This window comes from Achroia grisella, unplaced genomic scaffold (assembly GCF_030625045.1).
Source record: "Achroia grisella isolate CSIRO2021 unplaced genomic scaffold, CSIRO_AGI_Agris_v1 utg402, whole genome shotgun sequence".
Lineage (NCBI taxonomy): Eukaryota > Metazoa > Arthropoda > Insecta > Lepidoptera > Pyralidae > Achroia > Achroia grisella.
The window spans coordinates 7,942,914-7,955,793 of record NW_026712841.1 but is presented as its reverse complement, the minus strand read 5'-3'; the positions used below and the strand labels follow the sequence as shown (position 1 = coordinate 7,955,793).

General features: G+C 32.8%; 2 protein-coding genes across 4 annotated transcripts; both read left to right on the top strand.

Annotated features, from left to right (window-relative positions):
* The first annotated feature begins 1,056 nt into the window (after positions 1-1,056).
* LOC131844516 (uncharacterized) lies at positions 1,057-3,704 on the top strand. Its single transcript, XM_059193429.1, has 4 exons — positions 1,057-1,225; positions 1,862-2,028; positions 2,419-2,585; positions 3,509-3,704. The coding sequence occupies exons 1-4, from the start codon at positions 1,057-1,059 to the stop codon at positions 3,702-3,704; spliced, it is 699 nt and encodes a 232-aa protein (XP_059049412.1).
* Positions 3,705-6,133: 2,429 nt separating this feature from the next.
* On the top strand, positions 6,134-12,555 carry LOC131844457 (uncharacterized). Of its 3 annotated transcripts, none has more exons than XM_059193356.1 (5): positions 6,134-6,258; positions 9,528-9,700; positions 10,591-10,757; positions 11,604-11,770; positions 12,203-12,555. In XM_059193356.1, exons 2-5 carry the CDS (start codon positions 9,532-9,534, stop codon positions 12,396-12,398), a joined length of 699 nt encoding a protein of 232 aa, XP_059049339.1. In that variant the 5' UTR covers positions 6,134-6,258; positions 9,528-9,531; the 3' UTR covers positions 12,399-12,555. The 3 variants fall into 3 exon arrangements, with proteins under 3 accessions (XP_059049339.1, XP_059049337.1, XP_059049338.1); XM_059193354.1 differs by lacking the exon at positions 6,134-6,258 and adding an exon at positions 8,220-8,351; XM_059193355.1 differs by lacking the exon at positions 6,134-6,258 and adding an exon at positions 8,263-8,355.
* Positions 12,556-12,880: the final 325 nt, after the last annotated feature.

Below are 12,880 nucleotides of genomic sequence, written 5' to 3'. Positions count from 1 at the left end.
AACTATATATTCTAATGCTGTTAACTGCAACTGGTCTTTACAGGAATGACTTATGCGCGCTGAAAGCCAACTCCTGCCTGACTTGACGTGACTGAGGACACTACTAGAGATTCTACCCTGGGCTCAGGCCATTATAATTACGATCCCCGTTTTAATTGGACGGGGGATCGATCAGAGTAGTTAAATGTGGTGTACATCTATGCCACAATAGTAACATAAAAAAATCTATCATTCATTTAAAAAAAAATCAGACCAAGTCACGAGTAATAACTAGTAAATCATACATTTCGTTATTTAATTTCAATACACACAAGAGATCATTTGTATGTTTAGCTGATATCATTTAGATAATACCAAATGCTTATCATTCGTGCGTAAAGTCTGCTGTGAACGAAACGCTCCAAAAATAATAGAGATAATAGGACGCAATAGATAACAGTGTTTCGTTGAACATCTCGGAAGTGTTTAGTGTATGTATATTATTTTCAGTATTTTTATTATGTATCTAGAATAGAATTAAATATTTTATTTATATATAGATCTATTGCTCCTAAGTCCAGCAGTGGGAGAACATATTTTAATCTTTACATAGATTTATAATCAAGATATTTAAACTACGCAACGGATTTTAATGCAGTTTTTAGGCAGGCCCTGGGTACTGTCCTATATATATATACTACATATATATGAAACACGTAGTCAAAATAACAAAAATAGTAATATCATTATATTAATTTACAGCGTTATTTCTGTAAGACTTCATTCTGCAATTTTACAAAAACCTTTCAATCACGATTAATGTAAAAATTCTTATACTTTCACATCAATATTTAATTTTGCAAAACAAACGTGTAAAATTAAATATTTATTTACGATAAAACTTTGTATATATCTCTCAGATCGTTGTTTACTTTAATACAAACAACAGTTCGTGTACACTTATAATTTTCTCGCTTTATTTTCATTCGAAACTATTTTCAGAATTCGCCCACACGGTCAACGTACTCATGCTAAGTTGAAGATATATAAAAATAGATTAATTCATTTGTCAGAGTGATGCTGTTTAAAAGGACGTGGGATGAATCATGCCCGTGCGTGTGGGACCGCTGGGAATCTGACGGGACCAGCTGGATCATACAGGATCTGCCGCCTGAAGATGAGAAGGATGCACTGGATATACTGCTGAAAGACCAATGCCCGGAAGAAACTCTGTTGACATTAAATAGTCAGTTTATGTATTTTTCCCACATATTTTTAACTAGATGACCTGCGCAACCTCCTCTGCATCACACTTACTTCACATTTATCATTATATTTCGTCCAATTCACGTAATATATTTTTAAATTATAGCTATAAGTTTTATAGTGTAAATTTTATTACTGTAAACTTTCGTAAAGAAGCGTAAAAAAACAGCAAAAGCTGTCAAAATGAGACAATAATAATAACTCTTTATTGCGCACACAAAGAAAAATATTAAAATGAAAAACAAATATTTTACAAAAAGTCGGTTAATGTTTATTGTAATTTTATACGTTCATGTATAATTAGTTACTAGTTGGCAATAAATTTATTTTCTATTTATATCGATCGGATTAGTTTTTAATATTTCTATGTTCAGATATAGCTAACGATCCTGAAAGTTTATAGCCTATATGTCAATCTAATGTATAAGCTATATTACTGTAAAGTTTCATCAAAATCCGTTCTGTAGTTTTTGCGTGAAAGAGTAACAAACATCCATCACGAACTTTCATGTTTATAATATTAGTAAGATGTAATTAGTTATTAATTAACAACAAATTACTTTCTTTTCTTTCTATATCGATCAGAGCAGTTTGATAATAGTCTTTCATTGTTCAGATATAGCTAACGATCCTGAAAGTTTAGAATCGATGTGCAATGGATGGCAGTACTTCTTCAAACAACGTCTCACTCTCGCCTGCTATGCCGTATCTGGTGACAAAAGGACACTAGTTGGTCTCAATATATGCGCAGTAAAACTTAAGGGAGAAAATCTTGATATCGAGGTTTGTGCTAGTGATAAATAAAATATTATATCAGCTACTTTATCATCTAATGCAGTTGATAATAATCTTATTAAATTATTTATAATCCAACACTATGTACTTATGCCTAAAAGCTAAATTATGTACACATATTCAATATACGTTAGATAAGGTTATATAATAAAAAGTAAACTAAATAGAAAATAATATATAATTACGTAATACCACAGATAACGTAATATGGCAATACTATGAATCATTATGTTAACAGAAATATATTTATGAAAAAGTAATAGGGACAATCTATACATAGAAATAAAATTGAAGTGTCTGTTTGTAATATTGAAATAACCGTATTTTACTACCACTAGACCTAGGACGAGGTCTATAATGTTTTGTATATATTTTAAGATACGAGGGGAGAACTTTAAAAATCTGGTCAAGACATCAGTCTATATGGAGTCGAAAGCCAATTGCTTAGAATACTTGGGTCTGGACAAGGCTCTCATTGCTGTAGGACTGGTTGTCAAGAAGGAGTACCGAGGATCACGAATTGGAGGCAGACTTTTATCAGCGAGGTGAGTTATTTCTAGTATTTATTATAAACGCCTATTAATCACCTTTTTGTAAGTATATAACCCGGCTTCGTTTGCACGAATTACAAATCTTTGATTTTCTCGCTTAGTTCTGTACATTTATTATACATATAAACCTTCCTCTTGAATCACTCTATCTATTACTGAAAACTGCATTAAAATCCGTTGTGTAATTTAAATGATATAATCGAACAGACATCTCACATAATAGACAATTCACACAGCGCCAACTAATCTCAAGCTAAGTAGAGCTTGTGTTATGGGTACTTACTAGACGACTGATTTAAATACAAAGATATATTTTTTTGTAAGTACGTAATATACTATACATAGAAAACACCCAGACCGATACAAACAATCATACTCATTAATACAAATGTTTGTACCGTGCGAGGAATCGAACCCGCAAACATCTTTTCACATATTGTACATAAAGACATTATACAATTATTTGGGAAACCGTTTATTATTTAATTAGGTTTTGCCCGCGGCTTCGCTCACGTTAATTTATCCCCTTAGTGGTGGAATTTATCAAAATCCTTTCTTAGGGGTTGCCTACGTCATAGTAGCTTTATGCATGCAAAGTTTCAGCCCGATCGGTTTAATATTGGCAAAGTTTCATCCCCTATTTTATGCCTTTGGGGGTAGAATTAATCAAAATCTTTTCTTAGCGGATGCCTACGTCATAACATCTATCTGCATGCCAAATTTCAGCCCGATCCGTCCAGTGGTTTGGGCTGTGCGTTGATAGATCTCTATGTCTGTCACCTTTGAATTATATATATTTAGATATACGCATAGTTCTTACCTTTAAGTGTATTTGTGGGAAGTACTATGTTTCCTGCTTGACTTGAGACGACAGATGGTGTTATGGGATATTTTGAACATTATATGTCTATTTACAGAGAACCTTTATGTCAATTTCTTGGCGTAAAAGGTACTATATCGACGTTCACTGGGATAGCGTCACAGAAGTTGGCCGAGCGATGTGGCTTCACAACAATATGCGAGATCACCATCAAGCAATTGAGCGAAGCAGGGTTGAATTACCCCAAAGATGATAATAGAACATTAAAAATTATGGTCAAGAAATATGAATAAGGCTTACAAATATAAGATACTAACTAAATATTTGAATTGCTGAGCTTGTTTTATACAATATAATATAAATAGTATAAAACAAGCCCAGCAATATAATAAAGTTACTATTACTAAAAATATGCTAATACTACCTACTAAATTACTATTAATTTCCATATTAGGATAAATAAATAAAGGTTATTCAATAAACGGTATTTAGAAGTGTTATCCTATACCCTTATATAAAATGCAACATCTTTCTACCTCGTAAAATCGTGGCATCAAATAAAACTATTTAACAAAAAAAACTGCTAAAAAATGAGGATGAAATTTTCAAAGAAATTTGTCTTTAAACATTGCAGTAAATCAGTAATTAATCATATTAATTTAAATTGCCCGATTTAGATAGTTTTGTAAGTCGAAAATCTCTTGTCACACTGTTTGTACAAATAAAACACAACCGACGCTGTCCGTGGTGCTGTTGGACCGTCAATTTTTTTGTCATTTTAATTAGGTACTTGAGAAGTTGCTGATGAAAAAAATTGGGTTGATAATGGAACGATGCAACCATCTGAGCTAACAATTTAAGCTGGCGGTGCACTAGTGGAGGATGATAAAATGAGCATGAAGGAGATCCGTTCGCCAGTCTAGGCAAATGACAATTGACTACGATGGTTTCCAGGGAGAACCGCATGGTTCGCATGGTTCCAGGAGGTGGTTGCTGATAATTCTATTGCTCGATTTCACGACATTTGTTTCGTTCTTACGTAAAAAAATATTCGCAAATACAATACTTACACTTTAGGTTAACGTTCTCGACAAATGACACTAATTATTATACTTTTTGTTAAATATGAATACTTCTATGTAAGTATATTTAAAGTTGTAACTATTTACAATTAGAACCAATAATATGTGTAGTTTGTTGTTGAATATACATTAGATAGGTAGGTACAGTTGTAGTAGAAAAAATAATATTAAAAAGATTTCATTTAAATAAAATGTAAATAAAAATGCGTCAATTGATACTCAAATGTGCCAATACACTAACTGCGTAACAACTTGACATAAATAAGTAAGTATATATTTTTACGTAGGTAATATTAAATCTAGTACATTGGTAGAAAACATTTAGATATAATTGAAAAATTCATAGGTAATCCATAATCGTCAAATGTACCAAAACCAATCTGAATGTAATAACAGATTAGAAACCTATCTGGTGCGCTTTTAAAACTAAAATTACCTACTAAATCACATGTTTACAATTTTCTATCAAAATAAAGTGCGAAAAAACATATTACCAAACAGCACTGTAAAAATCTGTGCTTTATATATTTTACAAACGATTTAGAAATACATAAAGATTTGCAGATTTTGTCAACAAGGAAACTTCACATCCTATGTGATTGTAGCCCACTCATGCATCAACAAAATATCTCTTTTGAAAAGTACACACTCTATTCTGAGGAGTTAAAAACCATCGCTCCTAAGACTCTTCAACCCTGTTCTGTTGCCCCTTGGCCTAAGCAGCGAACTCTAAAAAAAGGGCAACCACAATAGATCTCTGCGGATCGCAGTACTACAGGTCTAAACACCGTGTAATATGAGTCCCATCAAAAACATAAATGTAAAATGATAGCCAAATTCAATATTATGATATAGGTATGGCTAGATTGTTGACTTCAACGACAAAAAATGTGAGATCTAAATGGGTGCCAAGTTCAATGGTCAGTCCTGAAATTTATTTATAACAATATAAAATATCATTTTTTCTTGTAGCCTAAGGTCAGACTGTGTGAGAAATTTGGAACACATATTTATCTCGCAAGTCTTTCTATATGAACCAAATTTGTCATGTTTATGTGAAAGAGTTTTTGAGTTATGAGGGGGTCAAAAGTGGATCCAAATGGTTCGTGTAAAACTACACACGCTCTGCTCGCCAGTTCTCTTACTGGAACTTGGATTTAACCAAAGATATAAACCAAACGCACGGGCAATTTATAAACCAGCTACACTAGGAGGACGATCTACTTGTACAGTACAACAAAGTCTTCAAAATGCTATTGGGACTGCCTCTTAGTGCAGCGCGTACGGCATATTTGCGGAAGCTCGAACTGGTTTCGCTGCAATCGGAAAAAAACTGCATCTCTGTTAAATAGAGAGGGGCTCAACCAATGGCATGATGAAGATAATTGGGACAAAATTTAATTGTACTGTTATGCTATATAATCTCGCTAATATAGTTTTTAAGTTATTCTCTCACTACCCCAAATGAATCTTCATGTCCGAATAAATAAATCATTATTATTAAAAAAGAAATATAATTCTTTGTGAACTGTACGCATAGACAAACATTATATCTAGATATGGTACAACACGAGAAGTACAAGGTGACTCTTAGGCATATATTATTCATCATTCGTGGTTTAGACTTAATTGCGGTCACTATTAACTGTGCATCTTTTCCTTATTTGCTTCTTATAAGGATATTATTAATAACAATACGTGATAAATACAAGTGAAAAGATTATTTATGTGATAAGTAATATTGGGATATATTTGTAACGTCAAGGTAAGTGTAGTTTAATATCAGTTTTATTTATATACTACTTATCTGTCATTTATTTACTCATAGAGATATCATATAGAAATCAGATTCATTTCGTTCAAATGTTTTTATAACTATATGTGCAAAAACGAGTGTTTTTCGTCTGTTTACATCGATGAAATATACATAGAAGTGTGAAATTTATTAAACAATTGTCGTAAACGACTAAATAGCTATTTTTTTATTTATAAATGTACCTATTAGCTGACACGGCGAATTCCGTTTCGTCTCAGAATTACCTATTTAGTATGTCAAAGTTCCGTAACTAATAATTTGCAGAAAACAAAAATATAATAAGCGAAAACATTTACTGCTAAACTCCCAACGGCTCCATCCGTTCCGTCTCTACCACGCTATCAGACAAACACACGACACCATCCTCGCCGACGAAAACGAAAACCTGTACCATCCAGCGCAACCTACAGGGCTCGTCCAGACGCTCCAAACCAGCACCCCCTGTCGATCTCCCGTTCAATTCAAACTTGGATCGAACTTACGACCTGAGCCAAGGTTCTAACTCCTAGCGGTGGTCACAGATTAAAGTCGTATCCGTGACGACTTTAATCTTTGGCCGCTGCCTAACTTTTAACCTTTGGCCGCTGCCTAACTTCTTCGCCGGGTAAAGAGTGGCATCTGAACTCATCACCTAATGTTCAGTGAAGCTATAAAGATCCGCTGTGATCAACAGCAATAGAATAGTTCGAAAAAAAGCGCGAAACTGAGAACTAAGTTGACTCCGCAAACTCACGCGACTTATTTATAGCCGTCGCAAAGGCCAAACACATGGTAGGTATATCGTAGTCGTTTAAAATCAAATGGATAATAGAATCATATACGCGGGATTAAGACATCGTCTCCTTTGTATTTTCCCTTGATGACTTTATTCGTAAACTTTTTCACAGTCAGTCTCGTTCCATGGCTACTATATAGGAACGAGACTGACTGTAAAAAAGTTGATTAATGTTATGTAGCGTGATGACTCACTAATCACCTTTGAACTTTAATTGTAAATTATAAGGTGGGATTATCCAGGCAAGTTCAATGAATTTAAAAAATCTGTGGGACTAGGTCATCCTGCTTGGAAATGATTTAAACGAAACGTCAATGAGACTATTTAGAAGAAAATTCTAAATAATCTCATTGAGAACATCGATAACTGTATTTTTTGGACTCAATATTGCTCGATCACTTATATGTTTATTCAACTATTGCTATTGCAGATGTAGTCATCCGTAAAAAACCCGTTAAACAAGTTCATAAAGGTCGTATTTTATTGCCTTCCAAATTAAAAAAATATTGAAGTCTCACATTGACAAAGGAGTTTGCTGTCAAAAACTTACAATACGTTCAGAAATTAATATTGCGAATATTATATTGAGATTTTTTTTACTAACATTTTTTAATATATAATTTGACATACATTTTTAAGAACGAAATAGAAATTAACTTTCTATTACTTGACAGTGGTGGAATCATTAATTTAACTTAATTTAATAATTAAATACTAAAAAAGAAGATATTTAAAATATTTGAACGAGCTATAAATATTTGACAAAAAACGATTTTTTTTTTGTTTTATTATCCGTAATCCGTTTGTTCCCAACAAACGACTATGTCATTTTTTCGATTTATTTTGGTTCGGTTTTTTTAATATGTCATTACTTTCACTTTATTTAGCAAGTAAAAGAGAAATTCAGAAAATAAAATTATCACTTTTATTTCTTCTATTTGACAGGTCTCATAGTTCGTATGAGTAACAAAATTTTTACCATGTATAAACCATTATAATAAAATTATTGTTTTACTATTTTTCTTGCATTTTTTTTCTCAGATATGAATTTCTTTATTATAAATACCGACATTTTTTATGTAGTGAATTTTTTGTGTATGAAGTTACAAAATAAATTTCTGAACATACCCTGTTTGACAGGTATGACCAGTTTGTATGAGGAAATAAAATAGTTTATACTGTTTTCCATGCAAATTCTTCATATTTTCTCACCACTTAAACCTTCCTTAAACTTCTACAAATGTTTCAAAACCAAAATTAAATACCCGTAGGTGAGAAGTTATAAATATTGTGCAGTTTCTACTAATCATCATTCATCATTTTACTTTTTAACTAATTTTTCTACTAATATACTCAGAGCCTTAAACAATGTTATTAACAATTGTCATTTGATTGAGATCTACACTTTTGTAGGGTCATTTACTGCAACCGTGCCTACTTACAACTTAACCAAAGGTGGATTGTAGTCTTATGCAGGGGACCTGTCTCACCTATATCAGCCGCCAAGCACCTTGACTTGTAAAATGTGTTTCGGTTGTAAAGTCAATTTATGCAGTGCTCTTCATGTATATAAGTAACAGTTACACTTATTTGGATTTCCAATTACATTAAAAATTGCTTGCAACTGCTACTCACAAATGGTTCATAATTCCCTCAAATATTGTATTTTCTGTCACTCTATTGTTATAGGGAGTGAGCACTTCTTATCCTAAAGTACAGGATTTTCCTGTTTAAGGAGAAAGGTTTTTAAGGAAAAGGACCATATATTTTAAGGAAAATGCAATCCAATTCAATTGACAATCTTTCATAATATTGTTAAATAATTAAAGCCCTATTTAGAATAAAAACAACTATATCAATTGTCCTAGTATACACTAATACAAACAATGCTTGGTTTTCCTGTAGGTGGCACTGTGTGTTGCCAGGTTATTTATTATTCAAATCTAATACCCAGTTCTTCGAAGGCCACCTCACAGAGGCTATGATGAACTACTTACATTGTGATTGACTGGTAAGGTAGTTTACCACACTGCTTTGTTTCTGATAGTTGCGGGTTCCATTCCTCACACAATACAATAATTTTGTATTCACAATTTTTATTCTTTGTATTGGTCAGTTTACAATAAAAATTACCCATGTATTTATTTCCCTGTCTAGTACCTATAACACAGTGGAACTAGATGGCACTGTGTTAATTGTCCAGGGCAAAAATAAATATATTTTATCAGAATCAAATTTAAAACAATCTGAATTAATTTATAAATATATGATGATAAAATGTGAAGTCAGTGATATTTATCTTGAGCAGTTTAGATGTAATATAAATATAAAAAAGTATAAAATTAATTTAAATGCTAAGAAGGAACAAACATTCCCACATTTGTGATCCTATATAGTAAATCTTTTACATAAATACTGAGAAAAATTCATATTATTATTGTAGAGTCATGCCATTTGAAAGAGTCTGGGATGCGTCATGCCCACATGTGTGGGACCGCTGGGAATCTGATGGCACCAGCTGGATTATACAGGATCTGCCACCTGAAGATGATGAGGAAGCACTGGATATCCTGCTGAAACATCTGTGTACTGATGAAGTTTTGTGTGCACTAAATGGTTAATGAACTTTCTCAATTATAATATAACCTCGATGGTCTAGTGGTTTAGCATACCGCTTTGCTTCCTATTGTCGCCGGTACGATTCCTTGCACGGTAAATATTTGTAGTCATGAGTATGATTGTTAGTGTGGGTGATTTGTAAGTATATTCAATGTGAATTTAAAAATAACTGTATTTAAGTATATGTATCTACTAGTTATCTAGTACCCATAACACAGGCTCGGCTTGGTTAATATAAATTATGCTGCAGTATAAATAATAGTAGGTAGGTATAGTTCATAATCATTAGTAAAATCTGGACTTAACTGATATGTGTTAATGTTTCATATAAAAATGGCTAGATTAATTAAAATTGTTAATTAATAACAAATTATCACGGAATATGTTGTTATATATGGGGCAACATACAGGCTTCTGAAAACTTCGGCAAAATGATTTTTCATAAATTTTACTATAATAACATTAATTAATTTTGTGGAATTTTCAACACGCTATCTAATATTTTATTGATTAATCAGTAATCCAATAATACTATGGATGGCGAAATAGGCGACAGATGTACACAAGTATAAAGTAACGGTCACCAGTATTATATTTTTTTGTTTTATTAAGGGGTTTGAGTTTCGCACCCGCCATAACTCCAATGGTCGCAGGTTCAGTTCCTCGCACGGTACAAATATTTGTATTCAAGAATGTGATTGTTTCCATCCGGAGGTTTTCTATGTATATAATGTATGTATTTGGAAAGAAAGATATATTTATGTATATATCCATTCTTTAGTTCTGCTTTGCTTAGGACTAGATGGCGCTCTGTGATTGCTCCTGAGATATGATAATATTATAAATATATATTATAAATAAAGCTATTTTGAAATATAATCCTTCAGATTTAGTCAACGACCCAGAAAGCATACGCGGTGCGTCGGATCTATGGCGAAGTTCCTTCAAAAAACGAACTACTCTCGCTTGTTATGCGGAGTCAGGTGGCAAGAGGAAACTGGTGGCAGTCAATGTATGCTCCGTAAAGGAGAAGGAGGATGACGCCAAGCTCGAGGTTGGTGGACATATAAAGAATAGTAATTTCAAAATTAAATTATTTTTTATCAAGAACTAGCTACTTGCCCCGGCTTCGCACGGGTGTTCATGTATTATATATATATAAACCTTCATCTTGAATCACTCCATCTATTTAAAAAAACCGCTTCAAATCCGTTGCGTAGTTTTAAAGATTTAAGCATACATAGGGACAGACAGCGGCAGCGACTTTATTTTATACTATGCAATGATAATGATGCGTGCGAGTTCATTTTTATTTCGCCTCTATATGTATAAGGATAAAGTCAGAATTATAAATTCATGTTTGTAGTGCATTGGCATATGGCTTTGTCTTATTATTGACGGCCTTGGTGGTCTAGCGATTTAGCACGCTGCTTGACTTCTGATAGTGACGAGTTCGATTCCTCGCACAATACAATTAATGAATATATTTGTATACATAAGTATGAGTGTTTGTAGTAGTCTGGGTATTTTCTATGCATATTATGTATGTATTTACTAATAAAATATATCTACAAATTTATATCAATTGTCTGGTAATAACGCAAGCTCTGCTTAGATCGTGACTAGATGGTGCTGTGTGAATTGAAACACAAAGTTATGTCATGTTATTTAAAACTAGGCCCGGAATCATAATATTCCCTTGGTCATCAGCCTTAGCCCGCCACTGATTACAAACTTTACCTATTACAAGTATATCTTATTTACACTATTCTAGGTATATACAAAAATCTACGAATATGTCTAACAGTTGTCTAGTGTCTATAACTTTGCGAAGTTTGAAACAAGACTGCACTGTGGACGCCGAGATTTACATTCACTTATTTATTTTGTATCTCAATAGCTTGAAGGACAAAAATGGATTAATGTATATAAAGTACTTGAGTATATGGAAGAGAAAATTGATGGCTTCGAGTACTTAGGCCTGGACAAAGCACTTTCGGCCCTAGGACTTGTAGTTCATAGAGATTATAGAGGAAAGAAGCTTGGGGCCAAACTCTTAGCTGCAAGGTGAGTTGATATTTTAATTGGTTATTATTAATCCTTTGAGCCGGATTTTATGATTCTAATTTGTTTTACCCAAGTAAACTTTGCAGAAAGGTATCTGTGTGGGTTGCTTTAAATTGTGAGATATATATTAATAATTAATTGTTTAATCTTAAAATTATGACATTCCTTCCTTATTACGATGTTTTTTTTTATTGATGAGAATGGAATAGTGCATTCGTCTGCGCTAACGGTGTAAGCTAGGAGGGCACCAGCAGACGATGATAAAATAAGCGTGAGGTCAGGTCAGTTAGCCCATCGTGACAAATTCACCAGGAACTTGTCATAATAGTTTCCAGTTGATAGCAATATTCATTAGTTATGGTACATTAGTCCACATTACTAACCATTCCCCCAATCTATGATGTTATAACGTTTTTACTAACTTCATTACAGAGAGCCACTATGCCGCCACCTAGGTATAAAAGGTACGGTAACAATATTCACCGGGGTCGCAGCACAAAAGTCGGCGGAAAGTTGCGGCTTCACAACAATATTAGAGATGACCGTTAAGGATTTCGCAGATATCGGAATGGACTATCCGAAGAATGACCTCAGACTAATCAAATACATGGTCAAAAAGTATGATTGAAACTTTAATAAATAGCATACTTGTTGCATACCCCGAGATTGGCTGCGTGAGATACAGGTTGTATGTATTTCATGTAATAATACAGGTGCATATTCCTGCTACAGACATTATTATGCCTAAAGGAAAACTCCAATATATAATATAGATAGCACATAAATAAAGATATTTTTTTTTATAATTTGGACAATTTTTATTTTTATTCTTATCAAAGCTCCTTGTAATTTATGCACTCCTAATATTTACTGTGAAGTAGATAGTCCAATATTTGCAATGGTACTGAGTGAGAAGAGATGTTTGTTAATCGCTAAGTAATAAAGCTTTCATCATTTATCGGTAAAGTCCTATGTGTTTTTGTTTATAAAATACAGTAAATATATTATTGAATGGAACATTTGAATTCATGTACACGTCAAATTAACAAAAAACAACATTTAAATAATATAAAGTTTTATTTAACATTATTTTTGTATATTTACAAAGCA

Coding starts and splice junctions, on each gene's coding strand:
- LOC131844516 (XM_059193429.1), top strand. CDS start 1,057: ATGCTGTTTAAAAGGACGTGGGATGAATCATGCCCGTGCGTGTGGGAC. Junction 2,029..2,418: donor GAGAAAATCTTGATATCGAG/GTTTGTGCTAGT, acceptor ATATATTTTAAG/ATACGAGGGGAGAACTTTAA. Junction 2,586..3,508: donor GGCAGACTTTTATCAGCGAG/GTGAGTTATTTC, acceptor GTCTATTTACAG/AGAACCTTTATGTCAATTTC.
- LOC131844457 (XM_059193354.1), top strand. CDS start 8,272: ATGCAAATTCTTCATATTTTCTCACCACTTAAACCTTCCTTAAACTTC. Junction 8,352..9,527: donor AAAACCAAAATTAAATACCC/GTAGGTGAGAAG, acceptor TTATTATTGTAG/AGTCATGCCATTTGAAAGAG. Junction 10,758..11,603: donor AGGATGACGCCAAGCTCGAG/GTTGGTGGACAT, acceptor GTATCTCAATAG/CTTGAAGGACAAAAATGGAT.